General features: G+C 39.8%; 1 protein-coding gene across 1 annotated transcript; it reads left to right on the top strand.

The window, feature by feature from the left end:
• Window positions 1–16,123: 16,123 nt before the first annotated feature.
• On the top strand, window positions 16,124–19,697 carry LOC131250891 (putative disease resistance protein RGA3). The gene has a single exon (XM_058251283.1). It carries the CDS (start codon window positions 16,476–16,478, stop codon window positions 19,695–19,697), a length of 3,222 nt encoding a protein of 1,073 aa, XP_058107266.1. The 5' UTR covers window positions 16,124–16,475.
• The last annotated feature ends 3,215 nt before the right edge of the window (window positions 19,698–22,912 follow it).

Here is a 22,912-nt window from a genome sequence, read left to right on the forward strand (position 1 = left end):
ACCAACGGCCTAGATCGGCCTTGATCGAATCTGTCCATCGAGATCCAGTCGTTTTTCGGGTTGGATTTGGATAGGGGTGTATCCGAATAGAACCGATCTGAAACCCGGACCGAAAGGGTCCGAACCGACCCGACCCGGGATATAAATATTCCTCATTTTTATAAAACTTTTTCTCCACGCATCTTTGGCTTTTCATTTGGCGCCAAAAAACCCCGCCCAATATACACCCGAGCCCCAACTCTATTTCTCTATCTCTCTTTATATCTGTATCTCTTTGTATCTCTCTCTCCTTTTTGTTGAAGAAGAAGGTAAGAAGAAGGTTAGCTAGATGTCTTGCGGTGGGTCTTGGAGCTTTTATGGGATTTCTCTGGTGGAGAGAAATATACAGGGAGAGGCATTGGGTTTTGGAGCTCGATTTCTATGCCAGAGAGGGAAATAAAGAGAGAGAGTAGTAGCAGGCATGGTTGGCGTACAACTATTTACCTGCTGGTTGACGGAAGCATATTGGCTAGTGTACCAAGTGGATTTGTAGGTGTAACGTTAGCAAGCTCTGTGGGTTTGATTACAAGGTATGTGTTATATCCAAACCGTCTATCCATTTGGCAATATCGTATTAACGCTTGAGACCAAAATTAAGACATATCTAACTATTAAATGGACCACACTACGGAAAGTAGTGGGGGATTGAACGTCTACCATTGAAACCCTTCTTGGGTTCACAGAAGTTTTGGATCAATATGAAATTTGTTTTTCCTCTTCACTGAGGTCTTTGTGACCTTACGAATAGATTGGATGAAAATAAACGCTATGGTGGGCCATATAAATTATTCAACAGTGAAAATCATTATCTCCGCTTCTATTTATGGTGTGGTCCAAATGATCTTAGGATATGATTTATTTTTTGGATAGTGCTCTAAAATGAACTCTAAAAACAGATGAATGGTATAGATTTACTAAATACATTACTGTGGGCCATGTAGCTTTGATCTCCTTTGAACCGTTCGTACAACTCGGAGCTCGAGGAGCGTCAGGGCTCGTCTTCACACGACACGTTGCTCTGTACAGAGCTATAGCCTATACGGATTGGCTACTCCCCCCGCACCAACCATTGGTTGATTGTCGGTGCTCTATGGGGCCCACCATGATGTATGTGTATCATCCATGCTGCCCATCTATTTTTATGTATCATTTTATGATATGATAAAAAAAAATGAATTATATCTAAATCTCAAGTAAAACACATTACAAGAAACAATGTTGAATGAATTTTGACCGTTAAAAACGTTTTAGGGGCCATAAAAGTTTTGGATCAAGCTGATATTTATTTTTTCCCTTCATCTAGGTCTTTATGACCAAATCAATGACCAAATCAACAGATTGGATGTCAAATAAACAGTATAGTGGGCCTTAGGAGGATTTTAATTGTAAATATCCATTCATTATTTTTGTCTTGTGGTATGGCCTACTTAAGATTTATATCCCTATCATTTTTGGTACCAAGCCCTAAAATGATCTGTAAAAATTGATGAACGGCATGGATGAAACAAGTACATCATGGTGGGGCCCACAGATCACCAACCGGAGTAGCCAGTCCATTCGCACTCGGACATAAAGCAGTTGTATAGCTGGTAGCCTGCTGGAGCTGTAACCTATAAGACAGCAAGACCTATATAGCCTATGAGACAACAAGTGCTATAGTCTATATACACGTACTTGTAGAATTAAAAATAGATTTCTTACTAAGTTAGCTGACTAAAATATGTGGGCCCATCTTGAATTTTTTTTGGTTTATCTAAACTGTACATCAGTTTTTTCGGATGATTTTAGGGATTAATGCTAAATTTTAAATATATCTAATAATCAAGTAAATCACACCATAAGAAACAGTGTGAATAATGATTTTTACACCGTTGAAAAGAATGACGATCCGACTCGGTTGTCTTGACCGAGACGGACTTGGATCGGCTCAGGCTAGGAGGGATTAGGATCTGTTCGGGTGAGATGACCCAGACTCGGCTCCGGATCGGATCAAGTTCGGGTTCAGCCATCAAGATTTCGATCCTGGTCGAGTAGGACCCAATCCGGTCCGACTCGATCCGATGCCCAGCTCTACCCTGAAACCTGCCCCGTGGTTGATGGTCGGTGTCTATGGGCCCCACCATGATGTATGTGTATCATCCATTCCGTTCATCCATTTTTAAAGATCATTTTAGGGATTAATATAAAAAATGATAGGGAATATAAATCTTAAGTGGACCACACTTCTGGAAAACAATAATGATTGGATATCCACCATTAAAATCCTCCAAAGGCCCACCGTACTGTTTATTTGACATCCAATTTGATTAGGTCATAAAGACCTAGATGAAGTGAAAAAATAAATATCCGTTTGATCCAAAACTTTTATGGCCCCCAAAACATTTTTAATGGTCAACGTTAATTCAACACCGTTTCGTGTAATGTGGTCTAAATGAGATTGATATATACCTCATTTTTTTCTTTTATAATATAAAAGGATCTATAAAAATAGATGGATGGCATGGATGAAACACATACATCATTGTGGGGCTCAGGGGCAGGGGGAGTAGGCGAGTAGCCAATCCGTTTCCGTGCAATAAAAGGCTACGTGGGCCTGCAGTAATGTCTGTGTGGCATCCAGTCCGTTCATCAGTTTTTATATATCATTTAATGAAGTGGGTCCAAAAATTAGGAAGATTCAAAACTTAAGTGGGCCATATCACTGGTAACAGTGGGAATAGGATGCTCATTATTCAAACTTTCATGGGGCCAACGTGGTATTTATATGTCATCCAACCCATTCATAAGTTAACCATCACTAGGCTCGTGGTGCGGTTTTGGCTTAGGAATGACAAAGGCTTAAAAATGACTAAGGTACACCTACGTTTAGGGTAACAGCTATTAGGGATTATCTCTGTCTTGTCAAGTTGTTATGTCTTATCAAGTTGTTAACCTGTGTTGTGTTAGGTGTCAATCCAAAGGAAGCACTAGTTAGGGAGAACGGCTGTGGATTAAGTCCTACCCGTACCACCACCTATCTAGAGAGGGATGATCTGTGGGCCTTTTATATATATATATATATATATATGTATATATATATATATATATACATATATATATATATATATATGGGAAAAGGTACTATGCGCTCGACCTCACGAGTCCATCCCATGAGGTCGAGCTGTGTGGGCCCCACAGTGATGCGTTTCGAACATCCCCCATCAGTCAGATGCACCATTCCATCGTGGGCCTAGGTCTTAAAAATCAAGTCAATCCGTGACTTGTGCGGGCCACACCACATACAGAAGTGGAGAGGGGCCGTGCACCATTAAAACATTCATAATCATTTTTTGGGTCCACCGAGATGTGGTTTGCAAATCCAGCCCATCCATTATGTGTGTCCCACTTGGATGAGAGTTCATACCAAGTTTCAGAAGCATTCAAAACTTAGGTGGGCCCCACCAAGTGCTTTTATATGTTTTAACGGTATCTTCACATGATTTTAGATGGTATGGCCCATCTGAGTTCCGTATACGGCTGATTTTTGGGATATCCCATAATTTAGAGGGCATCCATCAAATGCACGGTGTTGATGGTCGACACGCATCATGGTGAGGCCCACACAGCTCAACCTCAAGGGAGCTTGTTGTGAGGTACTATGCGCTCGAGCGGATGGGAACGTCCCGTGAGGTTGAGTTGTGTGGGCCCCACTGTGATGTGTTTCGAACATCTACCCCATCAGTCAGATGCACCATTCCATCATGGGCCTAGGTCTCAAAAATCAAGTCAATTCGTGACTTGTGTGGGCCACACCACATACAGAAGTGGGGAGGGGCCGTGCACCATTAAAACATTCATAATCATTTTTTGGGTCCATCAAGATGTGGTTTGCAAATCCAGTCCATCCATTATGTGTGTCCCACTTGGATGAGGGTTCATACCAAGTTTCAGAAGCATTCAAAACTCAGGTGGGCCCCACCAAGTGCTTTTATATGTTTTAACGGTGTCTTCACATGATTTTAGATGGTATGGCCCACCTGAGTTCCATATACGGCTGATTTTTAGGATATCCCATAATTTAAAGGGGACCCATCAAACGCACAATGTTAATGGTCGACACGCATCACGGTGGGGCCTACACAGCTCGACCTCATGGGAGCTTATTGTGAGGTCGAGCGCATAATACCTTTTCCACATATATATATATATATATATATATATATATATATATATATATATATATATATATATATATCTATATATATATATATATAAGTAATAGAAAAGTAGGAAGAGTATAAAAAAACAGAAGTAAAAGTAGTAGAATATGTGCATGTATGTTGTAGGTGAGCCTCACCATAATGTTTTCCTATGATCCATTCTAACAATTCAGTCCATGATATTAATTGAACCGTAGGGTGCAAAAAATATGGTTGAAAAATATGGCTGATTTGTGATTTACTAGGCCACAAAATATAAAACAGTAAGAAAGGAAAAACCTACCTTTGAATTTTTACAGGGCTCACCATGATGTTTATGTGAAATCCATTCCATCCATTAATTGCCTCGTAGAGGTTAATTCATGGAGACCAAATATTAGACCTATACCTGATTTATGTTGATCACACCAAATGAAGTGATTTTAATAGTGGGTGTTCCTTACACGGTTTCCACTCATGTGGCCCACTAGAATTATGGATGTGGTTGATGTTGGATCAATACCCCTAAATTATCATAGTGATCCATTATGGTTGGAGTGGATTTTACATACATGTCAAGGTGGGCCCACCTCTGGTTGACCCAGTATTGGTTGGGACGTTGTCCTGGGCTGTGGATTAGATGCCGCGACGGGCATCAGCCACCTAACAACTGGTTCATGCTAGTTGGCCCAACAATGATGTATGTGTTTAATCCAAGCCATCCACCTATTTTTCCAACTGAATGTATGGCATGTTCCAAAAAAATGAGTTAGATCCAAATATCAAGTGGACCATGCCATGAGAAAGATTGCTGGAAAGCCCACCATTAAAAATTCCTTGGGCTAAAGTAAGCTTTGGGTCAAGCTAATATTTGTTTTTTTCCTTCATCCGAGACTCTATGACCTAATCAATAGGTTGGATGGTAGATAAACTATACCTAAAAAAAATTTAATGATGGGCGTTTAACCTGTTTAATCACCACTATTTTCATGTAGTGTGGTCCACTTTAAATTTGGATATTATGCATTTATGGGATCATACCATAAATTGAGGTAGAAAAATGGATGGACGACTTGGATTAAATATATACATCATTCGTTTGGCTTACACCAACCATTAGCAAGGTTGTTAATTACTGACAGGGTCGGCATGCAATCCGCGTCTTTGACGCAACCCAACCACTACTGAGTTGGCTAGGGGTTGGCTCACCTTGATGTTTATTTGAATCCGCTCCATCCATAAGGTGTGTGACAATAATTTAATCATAGGGATAAAAGATCGGCCACATTTATAATATTGGTGGGCCACATGAGCAAAAACAGTGTAGGGGATGCCAACTATCCAAACGGTTTTACTTGGTGTGACCGAAATGAATCACGAATCTACCTAATTTTTAAGATATACTACTAAATTTCTATCACAGACCAAATGATGGGGGTGGATTTCATGAACGCATCATGATGGGGCCTAATCTCAGCCCACGCATTTTTACTTGTGTTGGTTGGTGCGTAAAATATCTCATGTGGTACAGTGCGCAGGAGACAGGGACTCTCTCTCTCTCTCTCTCTCTCTCTCTCTCTCTCTCTCTCTATATATATATATATATATATATATATATATGTTTTAGCAAAGTTGTCGAACCATTTTGACTGATCGATTTAGAGCATGAGTAAAAAAACAGGAGACAATAAGGCAGGTGAGATTTGATTGGGTCATCGGGCCAAGTGTGCCATGTGTTGAAATCGGATTGCATGCTGAGCTACTGCTTACGCCTTTATCGTATTGAGTAAACTCAGTTGGGCTTACTGTGAATGTGCGTGGGTTATCCATGCCATGCATCCGTTTTTTCAGCTAATTTTAGTGGTTGAGCCGAAAATTGAAGCATGCCCAAAGCTCAAGTGGGCCACAGTGATGTTTATTTGTCATCCAAACTGTTCATAAGATCACACGCAACATGGATGAAAGGAAAACACAAATAACAGATTGATCCAAAGCTTTTGTGGCCCCCAAGAAATTTTCAATGGTATAATTTCAATTCACACTGTTTCCCTTGGTTGGGTCCACTTGAGATTTGGATATACTTCATTTTTGGTCTAAAGACCTCAAATTATCTTTTAAAATGGATAGACGGAGTGGATAAAATATGTAAATGATGGTGACCCTATAGAGTTTACTCAGTACGCAATCAGCGTCCATATGTGCTATGAGGAAAAAGAGCTACACAAAGCAAGTTGACTAATTCACTCATAAGTGGACCGATCGAATTCAGTTTCATGTGTGAAAACTGAATTCGTTGAGGCCTGGGTAGAGGGGGTGAGGCCGGAGAGATTTGATGCACCATCAGGGGTGAGGTGAGACTAAATACTTAACGGAGACGGATTGGCTACTTCCCTCGCCACCAGCTGGCCACGTGGCCGGTGGTTGGTGCTCCGTGGGCCCACTATGATGTATGTGTTTCATCCATTCCTTTCATCCATTTTTACATATCATTTTAGGGATTTATACCAAAAATGAGAGGTATATAAATCTGTGGTGGACCACACCACAGGAAAACAATAACAATTGGATATCCACCATTAAAATCCACCTAAGGCCCACTGTATTGTTTATTTGACATCCAATATATTGATTAGGTCAAATAGGCCCAGATGAAGGGAAAAACAAAGATCGGCTTGATCCAAAACTTTTATGGCCCCCAAAAGGATTTTGATGGTCGACGCTGATTCAAAAATTTTTCCTGTAATGTGGTCCACTTGAGATTGTGATATACCTCATTTTTGGTCACATACAATAAAATGATCTGGAAAATTATATGGACGGCATGGATGAAACACATACATCATGGTGGGGCCCACGGAGCACCAACCACCATCCATTGGCTGGTGGCAGGGGGAGTGGCCAATCCGTTTCCATACTTACCTAAGATGACGTGGCCCCTACTGTGGAGCCCACCTTGATGTATGTAGATATATTGTTCATCCATTTTTAAAAAAATTATTTTAAGTTATTATCCCAAATATGAAGTAGATCCTGGTAGACTATATCATAGGAAACGGTGGTGATTGACCGTTAATGGGCCACAAAAGTGCTGGATCTAGCTGATATTTGCTCTCTTACCTTCATGATTTGACCTTATCAATAAATTGGATGGAACATAAACACTACCAAAACATTAACGTATGTCCTAAGAAGTTTTTAATAGGGCATTCAATCGTCATTATTTCCTATGGTATGGTCTACCTGATAATTAGATCTACTTCATTTATAGGACAATGCCATTAAAATAAATAGATTAAATATATCCATGTGGGCCCCACGGTAAAGGAATGCACTATCTTTGGGTGAGTATGGTATCTGGCCTAATTTTTATCCTTTGGTGTCTTGCCTAATTTGCTCTTCTTCTTTTTCTTCTTTTAGTTAACTTGTTAGTGCATACACTAATGTTAGCCACACCTTACTTGGGAATCGATACCAAAGCGTTAGTGTTGAAACAAGGTTATTTTTGCTCAATCTATGCTTGAGCTATGAACACCCAAAATAGATACCAAAGCCTTAGTGTTGAAACAAGGTTATTTTTGCTCAATCTATGCTTGAGGTATGAACACCCAAAATAGCGTTGCCTTCCCTGTGGGGCCTACTTTGATATATGCATGCTCTACGTATGTTTTGTCAAATTATTTTATGGCATGAGCTTAAAAATGAAGTGTTATACAAAATGTTTTGATTTAAAAATATTTTCAATTAAAAATTATATATAAATATATATAAGAGGTTTGTAAAAACTCAATTTTTTGTGTTTTGGGAATAGTCCCATATTAGAAAGGAAAGAAGAAATTTTGGTCTTAATAAGTAGGGTGTCGAGTACCTTATTATTTGCTTGGTGAATTCGTGAAGTATCGAGACTTTGCACTGAACACAGGCATACATGCTCGGTCACGGCCTTGGGCTTAAACATGGGCGTGTGAGGTAGTGTGGCTGTATAGGTGTTAGTAGTGCACTTTACACTTCGACCTTATGCGAACTGGTGCAACAGTTGCTCGTGCAGTGATAAACTGGACCATGTAGAAATTATTGCATGTGGCTAGCCCAACAGTCATAAACAACTAGCCACTGAGTCTAAACGGGTAGCATGCAATTGGTTTTCTTAAATGCAAAACGGTCAAAAACAGCCAAATAACGACTAGTTTCTCATCAATAGTCAGAAATGGTCATTTGGAGTTATGATCTTGGATCAAAACGTCCAGCTACCCTAGCCTATATAAATAAATCTTGAATGGTTCATTTCACCATCACAAACCACTCAAATCACCTTCTCATATGAACCAGTAAAAAACTCGAGAGTTCTTTGATCAAGTAGGCAAAGTTTAATACAAACCTTAGCCAACAAGTCCTCAAGAAATAGACAAGTGTAGTGGTCTAAGTCAACAATTTATTTTCTAACTTTCTCTATGATTTTAGATTTTTCTTTTAAGTTTTTTAAATCTACTAGCAAACTGTGTAAATAGAGTTCTATTAGTAGTTTCTTCGTGTTCATTGAACACAAAACCACACATAGGCTCATCTTTTCCTACAAGCTATTTGCCTTTAACATGTCAGCAATCTTAATTACTTTGAAAAAAAGGATGAATATTGCTTTAAAGATAACGTGGTCATACGTGCTTCAGCAATCCGTAACACTTTCTATTTTTTTTTCCTTAATTAACAAAATTAACAAATATATAATGAATGTCGATCCTTTGTTTCCAGCGAATTGTGGCTTAGGTTGAGGTACCCAACCCGAATCGATAAAACTTAGGTCGGGCTCAAGTTGAGGTACCCAACCCGAACCCGATTGATATATAAGTTACTTATAAATTATAATTGAGTGCGGATCATCTGTGTTAAAGGCACGAGAAATTCCAGTGCCATCAGGTTTCATTGGTCCACATCATTTCCTATGACTCAAGCTAATACGATAGGCCAGATTTCTCTCCCAAATAGATTGCATGCTACACAATACGACTTTTAAGAGAATAGTTGTCCTATATTTTAACTTGTTTGTTTAGAAAAATTGAAATTCTTTACTATAAATAACTCCATTTATAATTAATAAAATTATAGATTAAAAAAATAAGACGTGTATTGAAAATATAATAAACTAATGTAATAACGAAAATATTAACATGTATCAACCGGACTAACACAACCGAGCCCACTTAAGCTACGCTTGGGTTGATAATTCTTAACCCTGGGTTGGGTTGGGTTGGGTTGGGTTGGGTTGGGTTGGGCATCAACCTAATCCAACCCACCCAACTTTCAGCCCTAATCTGACCTATTCATAAAGTTACATAGACTTGGACAAAGAGCAAACACAGATGTCAGCTTTATCCAAAAATTATGTGGCCCTCGGGAAGTTTCCAACAATAAGAGTTTAATCCCCATTGTATAGTCCACATTTGTCTTGAATCTACTTCAAGTATGTGGCCCTCGGGAAGTTTCCAACAGTAAGAGTTTAATCCCTATTATATAGTCCACATTTGTCTTGAATCTACTTCAATTTTGGGCTTATATCCTGAAATGATATGAAAAAAATGGATGAGCGTGTGTGAATAAGACCCATACATCACGGTGGCCACTCAAAGCCCCTGCCCTGTTTTTTCAGGTGGACCACACCACAAAAAATAGTAATTGTTGAATGCCCACCATTAAAAACTTCCTAATGTCCGTCAGGTCCGATAGACTTGGATGAAAAGAGTAAAAACAAATATCAGCTTGATCCAAAACTTCTGTAGCCCACGAAGGTTTTTAATAGTTAATAACCACTGTTTCTGTAGTGTCCAAAACCTCAAATTTAGATATGCTTCATTCTTGTGACCTAGCTCTAAAATAAACTCCCGAAGAAGATAGACCGTGTGGATATACAATGCATACATCACCTACCCACCTTGCTGGTCAAGTCGCCCCTCAGTCTCAATGCCGCGTGGGTAGGGCTGGCAGACCTCGTCTCAATGCCGCGTGGGTCCCGTCGGGCTGTCGGACTTAGGTCTCACGCAATTCGCGTAACTTCGTCGCATGTACACATTGCATTATAGCATAAAAATATTACGGTGGCTTTTAGGAAGTTTTTAATAATCATTGTTTTTAATGCTGTGGTCCACTTGAGATTTAGATACATTTTATTTTTGGGACTAAAATGAGGTGGAGAAAGTGATGGACGGCGTCGATACAACGCAAGCATCAAGATGGGCCACACGGTTAAGGGCAACACCAATGGGTAAGGAACGGATTGGCTACTCCCCCTGCTGGTCGGTGCTCTGTGGGCCCCACCATGATGTATGTGTTTAATCCATTCTATTCATCCATTTTTACATATCATTTTAGGGCTTTATCCCAAAAATTAGAGGGATATAAATCTCACGTGAAACACACCACAAGCAAACAATAGTGATTGGATATCCACCATTAAAATCCTCTTAAGGTCTGCTGTACTGTTTGTTTGAAATCCAATCTGTTTATTAGGTCACACAGGCCCGGTTGTTTATTAGGTCACACAGGCCCGGTTGAAGGGGAAAAACAAATATCAGGTTGCTATGGCCCCAAAAGGTTTTTAACGGTCAACACACATTCAAAACTGTTTCCTATAATGTGGTCCACTTGAGATCGTTATATATCTCATTTTTTGTCTCAAGCCACAAAATGCTCTGGAAAAATAGATGGACGGTATGGATGAAATACATACATCATGGTGGGTCCCACAGTTCACCGACCATCAGCCATTGGCTAGTGCCAGGGAGTATCCAATCCGCTTCCCATGGGTAACACCTGATGCGCTCCCCCGTGCCAGTCCACTTGCCATTGGAGATCTCCTCAGTCATAAATGCTAGGTAGGGCCCACTGAGATATTTTGGAGAAATACACTCCATTCATCCGTTTTAGTAGATCATTTTAGGACACGTGACCAAAAATTAGGTGGATCCAAAGCTCAAGTGAGCCACAAGAGAGGAAACAATGGGAATTCCGCGAGCACCGCTGAAACATTCTTATGGACATGAAAGTTCTGTATCAGGATATTTTTTCGGTTCTTTCACTTTATCCTACTGAGAGTGACCTTATAAACGGTTTGGATGGCCCATAGACATCAGAATGGAGTCCAAGAAAGTTTCAACAGTATAAATCTCTTTCCCCAATTTTCCCTCGTGTGACTCAATTGAGTCGTGGATCTAACTCTTTTTTGATCAGACGTCCTACAATGAAATACATACATCATGGTGGGTCCCACAGTTCACCGACCATCAGCCATTGGCTAGTGCCAGGGAGTATCCAATCCGCTTCCCATGGGTAACACCTGATGCGCTCCCCCGTGCCAGTCCACTTGCCATTGGAGATCTCCTCAGTCATATCGCCGGAGGCATCTTTCACCCGTGACCTTATCAATTTTACTGGTTGTTCTCACGAGGGAGTACACTGCCGCATGTTCATGATAGTCAGAACTGTGATATTTAGATAATCCAATCGTTCAATCTGAACCGATCACTATATCGGGAACATATTTTTAAGGGTTACGGTTAAAATTAACAATGAGAGGATGATTTAAGCATTCCATAATTTTTCCTTCTCGTACTTGGATGTTTGTTTCTAAGCAGCGGATGGAATGGGTAGAATTTTATTGATAAAAAAAGTTATTTAAAATGGTAAGTGATCCATGATAATCTCTAACAAAAGGATGGCTCAGATTGTTGATTGGACTTATTTATGTACAAACAATCTCAACCGCTCATCTTTTAAGGGAACGGTTGAATGCCTTGATTTTCCGATTTTAGCTTGATAACCGAAAGCATGCCTTTAAGAGCTAATAGCTTAGGCTGATCGATTGAATTATGCAAGTGGCTCGACCGTTGGTTTTAAAATGGGCCCATGGTTTGCTAGTCTAATGGTTGGTAACAGCTAATCCACTTCCGTTTAGTCATGATGTGGGTGGACCATCAACTCTTTCTGATATTGTTCACACGCAACCTCCACCTTGAACCATTTCTGTGCTACTTTTCTTAACCATATGAAACATGGAGACCTGACCTCTCTTTCTCCTCTACTTTTTTTCATCTGCATTTGCAGCTTTTACAGCTTTTACCCACTCTCTCAACATTTTTTCTTCTCTATCCACTCTAGGGAAATTCACAGGCAGGAGTCTCAATAGCTGTAAGAAGCTAAGAAAATTGGCTAGAGAGATGAGGGAAAAACACAAACCCACCGGTCTATTGGGTCCAACTCGACTCAGTCAGAAATTTTCATAGCCTGACTTGAACTCGATCCGATCCGGGACTAAGTCTGGGTCATCTGACTCTATCCGATTCGATGCATTGCTGGACTGATTCGATCTGAGTCCAACTCGGTTAGAGAAACCGAGTCGAATCGAATTAGGTACAGTTCCGATCGGTTCAAATGGGTTTTTTTAATGGAAAATTAAAAAAAAAAAAAAAAAAAATCAGACCTGCGCAATCTCCTCAAACCCTTCTAGTAGACCTGTCCTACTAATGAAACATTCCCGAGGAGCTGCAGACCAAACCGAGCCACATCGAGATCCAGAGGCTGAATTTGAAACTGGGTGCAACAACATTGATGACATTTGATTCAATAAACGACATCTGGTTCAAGATCTCTCCAGCATAGAGGTTCCATAGGATTTTAAGAGGGAGAGATATTAGATACAGAGAATGAAAGAGGAGAGAGAGGAGGGGTAAGGCTGATCAATGAATAAGATGAACAGTGATGACAAATGGGCCGAGCTGCTAAGTGGCTGGATCGAAATGGGTGCGACACTTGTTCGGGTAAAAAAAGAGAAAGAAAATATTATGAATTTTGAGCTTGTTTGGCCAGTGGTATTAAGTTGTAGTAAATGGGATTGCATTACTAATCTCACTTTAAAATTCAAAATGACATGTTTAGAAGGAGTGTGAGATGGGATTAAAATTAACTTTGTAGGCTTTCGAAAATGAGCCTTGTATTGGAAAGTATGAGATGGGATTATAAAACCCACTGATATTGAATATTTGCTTCATCCAAGTTCAATCCAAATGCAATTTGAAAACATGGATACACCCAATCAGGGATAATACCTTACACATGTATTTATTGTAACTTTTACAATTCCATCCGCTTAATCCCACCTAATGTAATTGGCTAAACAAGGCGTAAAATGAGCTGGCAAAATAGATGGACGGCATGGATAAAACACAAAGATCAAAGTGAACCATACAAACTTTACATCAGGGAATTGCGTGGCTTGGGTTCACGGTGCAATCTGCGTCTCAGAAGATGTACGGTATTCAATGGCAAGTGGGCAGCTATTTTTTAACAAAGACATAGATTAAAGGAATCTCATGAATCACGCGGCACTTGAAAATTCGTCTAAAAAGAAGTATTTAATGGCAAGTGGACGGCTAGTTCTTTTCCCAAGACATGCACCAGACACATGGAATCTTGGAAATTAACCAGAACGATGGATCTTTTTCAATCACCGGCTCCATTGAAACGGACATGAATAATTTTTTATTTTAAAATTGGATCTCCCAAATCCTTAAGGGGCTGTTTAATTTTTAATTTCCCTAATAAATACATGAAAATAATTAATTATGACTTACTAAATTGGAAGGAATTATGTTTTGAAAATTGGTGTATAAAAACTATGTTATTACTAATTTAAATATGTGGGACCATCATGATGTGTGTGACTTATCCACACTATTCATTCTTTTTAACAGAACATTTAAAGGTATGAGCCCAAAAATGAGGTAAATCCAAAGCTCAAGTGCACCATATCACAGGAAAAAAATTATCATAAAGATGTCAGTAGTTGAAAGTTGTTTTCTCTGTATGCCTACATTGATGTTTATTTGTCATCCAACCTGGTCATAAGGTCAGACGGTTATGGACAAAGGGGAAACAAAAATACCAGGTTGAACCGAAACTTTTGGGGTCCTCAAGAAGCTTTGAATGGTAGGAGTTCAATTCTTACTGTTTCCTGTGGTGTGGTCCACTTGAGCTAGCTTTAGATCTGCATCATTTTTCAGCACGCAACCTAAAATGAGCTGTTAAAAGGTTGGACAGTGCGGATAAGACACATACATCGTAGTGGGCACCATGATTTAACGTTTTTTTTATCCTCAGTGCACCACGGGGGGCGCTATAAATGAAGGTGGCCGTGAACGATCACCTTGAAAATCCAACGGTAAATACAAAAGTAAATATTTATTACCCATTTACTTTGAAATAGCACTGTAATTAGAAAATCAAACAGGCCCTAAAAGTGATTGTTATTTTTAGGAGGTTTAAAAAACTAACTAACTAATATATAATTTACATTAAGCTACCTTATTTAATTAATTATTATTCTATTATATTTTTATAGAATTTTATAAAATTCTACATTATTACATATGTTTTTACATCATGCTACCTTTTTCAGTAAAGGTTTTCAATAAGCCCACACATTAATTCAACTGGTCACGCCAGGAAAGCAAATGGTAAGTGGCTTTGGTGGGTTCCAAAATTCTATGTCATTCGGTCCACCTGAAGCATGAATGGAGCTGATTTTTTAGCCCTAAGCCTAATGTGGGGTGACACTTGTTGGTTAGAGTGGATTTCATATAAACGTTACAATGCCGCTCACTTGGGCTATGGACCCTTATTGGCACATCAAAACCTAACTTCCCTTAAAGCAATCTTTTAACTTCCCTTAATGCAATCTCACGGAAGATGAAACTTGAATGAATAAGGTAGTTTATTAAAAACCTTTATTGAAAACCTTTTTTGAAATTGATTTTTAAAAGGTAACAGGATGTAAACATCTAATTAATAGGGTAGTAATTTGTAAAATTTTTTACTTTTAACAACCGCCCATGTGAGGAAATGGGTTAGCGGCTCAGGTGGGTCTCACCATGAAATTTAGGTGAAATTCGTCCGGACAATAAGTGTTTGCATCTGAACTGTTTGCTATGGTGTAAGCTCACTTGAATGATGGATGGTTTTAAGTTTGGGCTACTGGCCTAAATTTTAACATGGTGTCTAATGAGTGGAGTGGATTTTATATCATCAGTAGCTTACGATTGTATCATCAGTAGCATATTTTTAAGGATTACAGTTAAAATTAACAATGAGAGGATGATTTAAGCATTCCATAAGTTTTCCTTCTCTTACATAGATGTTTGTTTTCTAAGCAGCGGATGGAATGGGTAGAATTGCCTGATAAAAGAAGTTATTTAAAATGGTAAGTGATCCATGATAATCTCTAACAAAAGGATGGCTCAGATTGTTGATTGGACTTATTTATGTACAAACAATCTCAACCGCTCATTTTTTAAGGGAATAGTTGGATGCCTTGATTTTCCGATTTTAGCTTGATAACCGAAAGCATGCCTTTAAAAGCTAACAGCTTAGGCTGATGATTGAATTATGCAAGTGGGTCGACCGTTGGTTTTAAAATGGGGCCCATGGTTTGCTACTCGGATGGGGGAACGGATTGGCTACTCCCCCTGCCACCGGCCAATGGCTGGTGGTCGGTGCTCTGTGGGCCCCACCATGATGTATGTGTTTCATCCATGCCATTCATCTATTTTTCTAGATCATTTTATGTTAGCGAGAACAAAAATGAGGTATATCCCAATCTCAACTGGACCACATTATAGGATGTATGACCAAATCAACAGATTGGATGTCAAATAAACAGTACAGTGGGCTTAGGAGGATTTTAATGGTGGATATCCAATCACTATTGTTTGCGTGTGGTGTGTTCAACCTGACATTTATATCCCTCTCATTTTTGGGATAAAGTGTTAAAATGATCCGTAAAAATGGATGAACAGAATGGATTAAATGGGCCCATGGTTTGCTACTATGATGGTTGGTAACCGCTAATTCGCTTCCGTTTAGTCATGATGTGGGTGGACGATGATTCAAAACTCTTTTTGATATTGTTCACATGCAACCTCCACCTTTAACCATTTCTACGCTACTTTTCTTAATCATCTGAAACATCGAGACCTCACCTTCCTTTCTCCTCTACTATTCTTCTCTACATTTGCAGCTTTTACTGCTTTTACACTCTCTCTCTCTCAGCTTTTTTTCTTCTCTATCCACTCTCTTCCTCGATTCATGAAAGTCCTTACCATTACAAATTTCTAAACCTTACAGAGCTCTCTCACACTTCAAACTCCTCCCTTCTTACCATCCATACATACCTAAAGCATAAAGAAAGGAAAAAAAAAAAAAAAAAAGAAAAAAAGTATGGCTTATCCGCTGGTCTCGATCGTAGCAGAGAAGTTGAATAACCTCATCCAAGATGAGGTAACTTTGTTGGTGGGTGTCCCCGACGAGATCAAAAAGCTTTCCCGTACGTTCACCTTAATCCAAGCTGTGCTTAAAGATGCTGAAACTCGGCGATCGAAGGATGAAGGTGTGAAGATCTGGTTGCAGAATGTCAAAGATGTGGCCTATGATGTAGATGACATACTAGATGAATGGATGATAGAAGCTCTCAAATCACAAGCACCTGATGAAGGTATTGGGTCCTCTTTCAGCAAGAAGAAGGTAAGAAGCTTACTCTCCTCTGTTCCTAGCTTCAATCATCTCAAGTTACGCCACAAAATTGGGAATAGGATAAAGGAGGTGAGGGGTAGATTACGTGATATTGCTGAAGAGAAGAATCAATTGGGTCTTAGAGCAGATAGTGGGGAGGGTGAGAGAGTGGTTAGTGAATTGATGAGGCGGGGTGAGAACAGAGAGCGAGAGACAAGCTCCTTAGTCAACCCACCGTCAGTGATAGGCAGAGAAGGTGATAAAAATGAAGTTCTAGGCTTGCTGCTGCAGGAGGTAACTGAGGTGCCCTTTGTCATTTCTATCGTTGGAATGGGGGGTTTGGGCAAGACCACTCTTGCTCAGCTCATCTACAACGATGAGAAAGTGAAGGGGCATTTTGACATGAAAATGTGGGTTTGTGTTTCTGAAGATTACGATGTTAAACGAATTACAAAATCAATCATAGAATCTGCAACTGGGACTGGTTGCGAGTCATTAGACTTGGACCCGTTGCAGGATCGCCTATGTTGTATGTTGCAGGCAAAGAAATTCTTGTTGGTGCTTGATGACGTTTGGAGCAAAGACAGCGAGAAATGGGAGAAGCTGAGACTTCCCTTCCAAGCTGGTGCACCCGGGAGTCGAATCATTGTAACCACTCGTTTGGAAGATGTTGCAGGCATCATGGGAAGCATTGATCACATGCACAAACTGGCAGTCTTATCCGATGAGGATTGCTGGTTATTGTTCAGAAGTAAAGCGCTGGAGCATCGGCGTGCAGAAGAGTGTTCTGAGCTGGAAGATATTGGAAGGCAAATTGTAAAGAAATGTGGTGGGGTGCCTCTCGCTGCAAAGACAATAGGGAGTGTCATGCAGTCTAGAAGGACTAGAAGCCAGTGGGAGCTTGTCTTGCGAAGCGAGATGTGGAACTCAGGTGATGTCTTTGAAGGCATTTTACCAGCTTTGTTACTAAGCTACTATGACTTGCCTCCTGCTCTGAAGCAGTGTTTTGCATATTGCTCTGTCTTTCCAAAAGATTGGGTGATAAGGAAGGATATGATAGTCAAGTTATGGGTGGCACAAGGTTTCATCTGCTCCATTAATGGAAGTGGAGACATGGAGGAAATTGGCGAACTGTATTTTGATGATTTGCTAAGGCGCTCATTGCTCCAAGATGCAGAAATCAATAGTGATGGCAGCATAGTCTCTTGCAAGACGCATGATTTAGTTCATGATCTAGCACAATATGTTGCAGGAAGTGATTGTTCAGTGGTGGAGATTAGCAAGGAAGCCTCGTTAAACCTAAATAATGTCCGGCATTCTTTTTTAGTTGACAATGACGAAGCTGGTGATGAAGCTCATAAATTGGCTTCCATTTCGGCCACCTTGTGTAAGGCCCACAAGTTGCGGACGTTGCTACTACAATACTCAAGAATCTCCAAGGTGCCAGACAAGTTATTTCATCATTTGAGACGCTTAAGAGCATTGGACTTTCGCCCCAGATATTATGATATATCTGTCAGTAGGAGTACTGACATCAAGAAATTGCCTAAGACAGTAGGACAATTGAAACACTTGAGATATCTTGATTTATCTGGCATGGACATAGAGGAGTTGCCAGAGGAATTGAGTAATTGCATCAATTTACAGACCTTGATACTCGATTACTGTCAGACGCTAAGAAAACTGCCTAGAGGGATGAGGAAAATGATTAGCCTGAGACATCTAGAATTTGAAGGTTTATATAATCTGAGGTACTTACCAGAGGGTATAGGGAGACTAACAGAGCTTCGGACGCTAACAAAGTTCATTGTGGGGGGTGACGACCAAGGATGTAAATGTGGAGAACTGAGACACCTCAATCATCTTCAAGGTAATCTTCGAATTACCCGCTTGGAAGGTGTCAGGAGCAGGGACGAAGCTAGCGAGGCAGAACTGCATGAGAAGCAGCACCTTCGTGCTCTATCCTTGGAGTACGATGACTTAGATGGTGAACCGTTGGATGATGAGGTGAAGAGGATGGAGGATGTGCTCGAAAGCCTCCAGCCTCACAAAAACTTGAAAGAGATAGAAATACAGAATTATATAGGTTCCAAGCTTCCCAGGTGGATAGGGAATCCAATGTTCTCCAATCTACTTGAGGTGAAACTCTCGCATTGTCCCAAGATTAAACAACTTCCGGGTCTTGGGAAGCTACCGTCCCTTAAATTCCTTTTTATTAACGGAATGGTAGAGGTGAAAAAAGTGGGTGGTGAGTTTAGCGGGGATGATCAAAATGATGGAAGTGGTGTCTCATTCCCCAAGCTGGAGACCCTCTGTTTCCTGGATATGCCAAACTGGGAGGAGTGGGAATTGAGAGTTGGAAATAGAGAGGTTATGCCATCACTCCTCCAATTAACAATAAAAGACTGCAAAAAGCTGACATCACTACCAGGTGATTGGTTGGGACAACTAAGAGCTCTCCAAACTCTGGACATCGCCAATTGTCCACAGTTGAAGTCTCTACCAGAGGAGTTGGGACAACTCAAAGCCCTCCAAACTCTGGAGATCTTCACTTGTCCACAGTTGGAGTCTATACCAGAGGAGTTGGGACAACTCAAAGCCCTCCAAACTCTGGAGATCTCCGTTTGTCCACAGTTGAAGTCTCTACCAGAGGAGTTGGGACAACTCCAAGCCCTCCAAACTCTGAAGATCTCCAATTGTCCACAGTTGAAGTCTCTACCAGCGGAGTTGGGACAACTCCAAGCCCTCCAAGCTCTGCTGATCTGTGCTTGTCCACAGTTGAAGTCTCTGCCGGAAGAATTGCAACACCTCACCGTGCTTCAAAATCTTCTGATCCGGAATTGTCCACTCTTAAAAGAGCGCTACAAAGATGGAGGAGAAGATCATCACAAGATTGCCCACATCAAGTATATCGACATGGGATTTGAATGATCCACTCCAATTCGAGGAGAGGAAATCAACAATAGCTTTTCATGATTTGTGTACTTTTTATTTATTTATTTTCATTTTCCTTTTTTTAATAGATTTACTTTTAATACATGTCAATTAATCTATATGACAGCCTGTTTACTTATTCCACGTATTGTTGTTTGTTGTTTTGGAGGTAAGGTTGTTTGCCCCCCTCCAACTTATGTAACGTTTCCTTCTATTAATAAAGCTTGCAGTGGTACTGTCCACCTTCACACACACACACACCAAACAAAAAAAAAAGAAAAAACACCGGCACAAACAAAAATAAAGATAGAGTGCAGATCCTCTGTTTCCAGAGGACTGTGGCTCCCCGCGTTTTGAAATTAAATTGGTCCACGTCATTTGTGCTGTCATCAGCACAATACTTTAATGAAATAATGATCAGTTTACAAAATACTGCTTTGATTAAGAAGAATGTTACGTTTCCAACAGCTCACTCAAGAGCGCCTAGCTGCCACGAGTGACGTTGGGAAGCTGATTGCATAGTGAGTTTACTGAATAGACTCAGTGAGGTCCAACTTGATTTATTTATTTTATCTGCTCTGTCCATCCATTTTCCCAGATAATTTTATTGCTTGAGCCCAAAAATAAATCAGATAAAATGTTCAAATGGACCACACCACAGAAACGGTTGATTTGAATGTCTACCGTTGAAAATTTCTTAAGAGCCACAGAAGTTTTGGATCAAGCTTATATTTGTGTTTACCATTCATCCATGTCTTTATAATCACATGAACAGGTTAGATGACAAATAAACATCATTGTTGGGCCTAGCAAGGTTTCAACGGTGGAAATCATTTTACCCACTGTTTCCTGTGGTATGATCCACTTAATCTTTGGATATGCTTCATTTTTGGAATCGACCCCTTAAATTAGATGGAAAAACGAATGGACGTCGTGGATGGTCCATATACATTCAAGGTGGGCCCAACTGATAAGAGCCTAAGGGGGCAATCCGATTTTGGTGACATTGGTGGGACCTGACCGTGGTGCACCTCAATGTATGCTTTATATATCTACATCCTCCATTCCTTCTTTTTTTTTGTACATTCATTCTCCAAAAAATGAAGAAGATACAATATTAGGTGGACCACGTCACGGGGAACATTGGTCACCGAACGACCACCATGAAAAACTTCCTATTATCCATGGCTATATTTATTTCTCAAGATTTGCGTCTGTTTTGTTGTTTATTTTTTTACATTCCTTAAAATCAAAACAAATATATAACATAATATATGCTACATACATCAAAGTGCACTCCATGATAATGTCCCACTCACGTCTTGGCATCTGCGGTTGCAACAAAGCGGCGTTACATTTTCAAGACCAGATTGCATGGTGTAGCAAGCAGCACCCGTGTGGGTGTTATGTACTAATGCACAATCTTCATGGGCACACCATGATAGATGTGTCTTATCCGCGGTGTGCATCCATTTTTTCACCTCATATTAGGGCATGAGCCCAAAAAAGGAGATAGATCCAAATCTTAAGTGGATCACACCTAACCAATAGTGATTGAAAGCTCACCATTAAAAACCACGTAAGGCCCACTGTAATGTTTATTTGTATCCAACCTCTTGATAAAGTTACAAGGCCCACTGTAATGTTTATTTGTATCCAACCTCTTGATAAAGTTGCAGAGTCATGGATGAAGAGAAAATACAAATATCAGCTTGATCCAAATTTTTGTAGAGCCACCGAGAAGTTTTTATGGGTGGGCGTCCAATCACCAGGTTCTTGTGGGTGATCTACCTGAGATCTAGATTTAACTCAATTTTGTGCTCATGCACTACAATGATCCATAAAAATGGATGGACAACATGAATAACATGCATAAATCATGGTAGGACCTACAAAGCTTTTCCAGTAGCATGCAACTTCCATAGTGCATGCTGCCCTAGGCAATCTAAGTACCATCTTTCACAGCCACCTGCAATAGTAAATGGTTAATTGGTGTATCAAGTTGGACTCAATATAATATTTATGTAAAATAAACCACAACCACTAGGTTTTTGACCCCATGTTAGGCCATGGGCCCATAAATCAATTCCATTTATCATTCACATTGACTTGGATATAATGTATAAAACGACTCTGCCAAACTATTTTCATTGGTGTGGCCCAAGTGATTCATGTCCAGTTACAATTTTTAGAGCATAGGTCTCGGGTTTTTTTTTTTTTCTTTTGCAATTTAGTAGTTGGAGTGAATTTCGTACAAGTATCATGGTGAACCCTTTAAAAATAAAAAAATATACATCTCTCACCCAACCATTTCTTTTAATGCGGCACACGAGAATCACATGTCATTATGATTTTTGTCTTTATGCCCAATATGAGACTTAATAACAAATGGTCATAGTGGATCTTACAAAAAGCATTACAGTGGGCCCTAAGTCAATAACTATGTCCATAGAAATATTTTTTTGTAAGTAAACTACATATACAGTTGAAGAAGTTCTATTGTTCACTCCCCAAGTATATGGTTGTGATGTAGTAATAAACTCGGTGAGACCGAGGTCGAATCCTAAGGGACTGAAACCTGTACGTAATCTGAAAATAATCAGAACTAAAACTAAAATAAGATGAAATCTAAATCGACTGTAATTTGAGGAATAATGATGAAATAATTATCTAAAACTTAAAGAATTTAGGAGAAGGAAACTAGGGATTCAGATGATCCACTTGTAGAGATCAGGGAGATCTTATGCCTGCTTCAAGAACTCAACTGGACTTAGAGTCCCATCTTCATCTAGTTGAAGAGTGTAACCATGGAAATTAAGACTGAACTTCCTTTGATATAGTTTTCAAGAGATGAAAGGTATATGAATTAGAATGGATTCCATCACTAAACCATGCCCAGGAGACAAAGTAAATAACAAAATTAAACTAATTACCAACCAATCAACAATGTATGAAGGTTAGGAAGGGTACCGTCATCCGACCATGCCTAGGAGACGATGGTGAACAACGGGGCTTCCTGACGTCATAAACATTAAAAAAAGAATGAACATGCTCAAAGTTATCGCAGACCCATTGTAATTTTAGTCACAACAGATCATTAAAAACTAAAAACATTCCTTTAATTAAACTAAAATCAACATAGTTCAGTTTAAATAAAAGGCACAAATAAAAAGTCTCCCCATCACGCTACAAGCTTCACCTCTTAGCCCTAG

The sequence above is a fragment of the Magnolia sinica genome, chromosome 7 (assembly GCF_029962835.1).
Source record: "Magnolia sinica isolate HGM2019 chromosome 7, MsV1, whole genome shotgun sequence".
NCBI classification, from domain to species: Eukaryota; Viridiplantae; Streptophyta; class Magnoliopsida; order Magnoliales; family Magnoliaceae; genus Magnolia; species Magnolia sinica.

Excerpts from the sequence above, each read along its gene's own strand:
- LOC131250891 (XM_058251283.1), top strand. The coding sequence starts at position 16,476 with ATGGCTTATCCGCTGGTCTCGATCGTAGCAGAGAAGTTGAATAACCTC.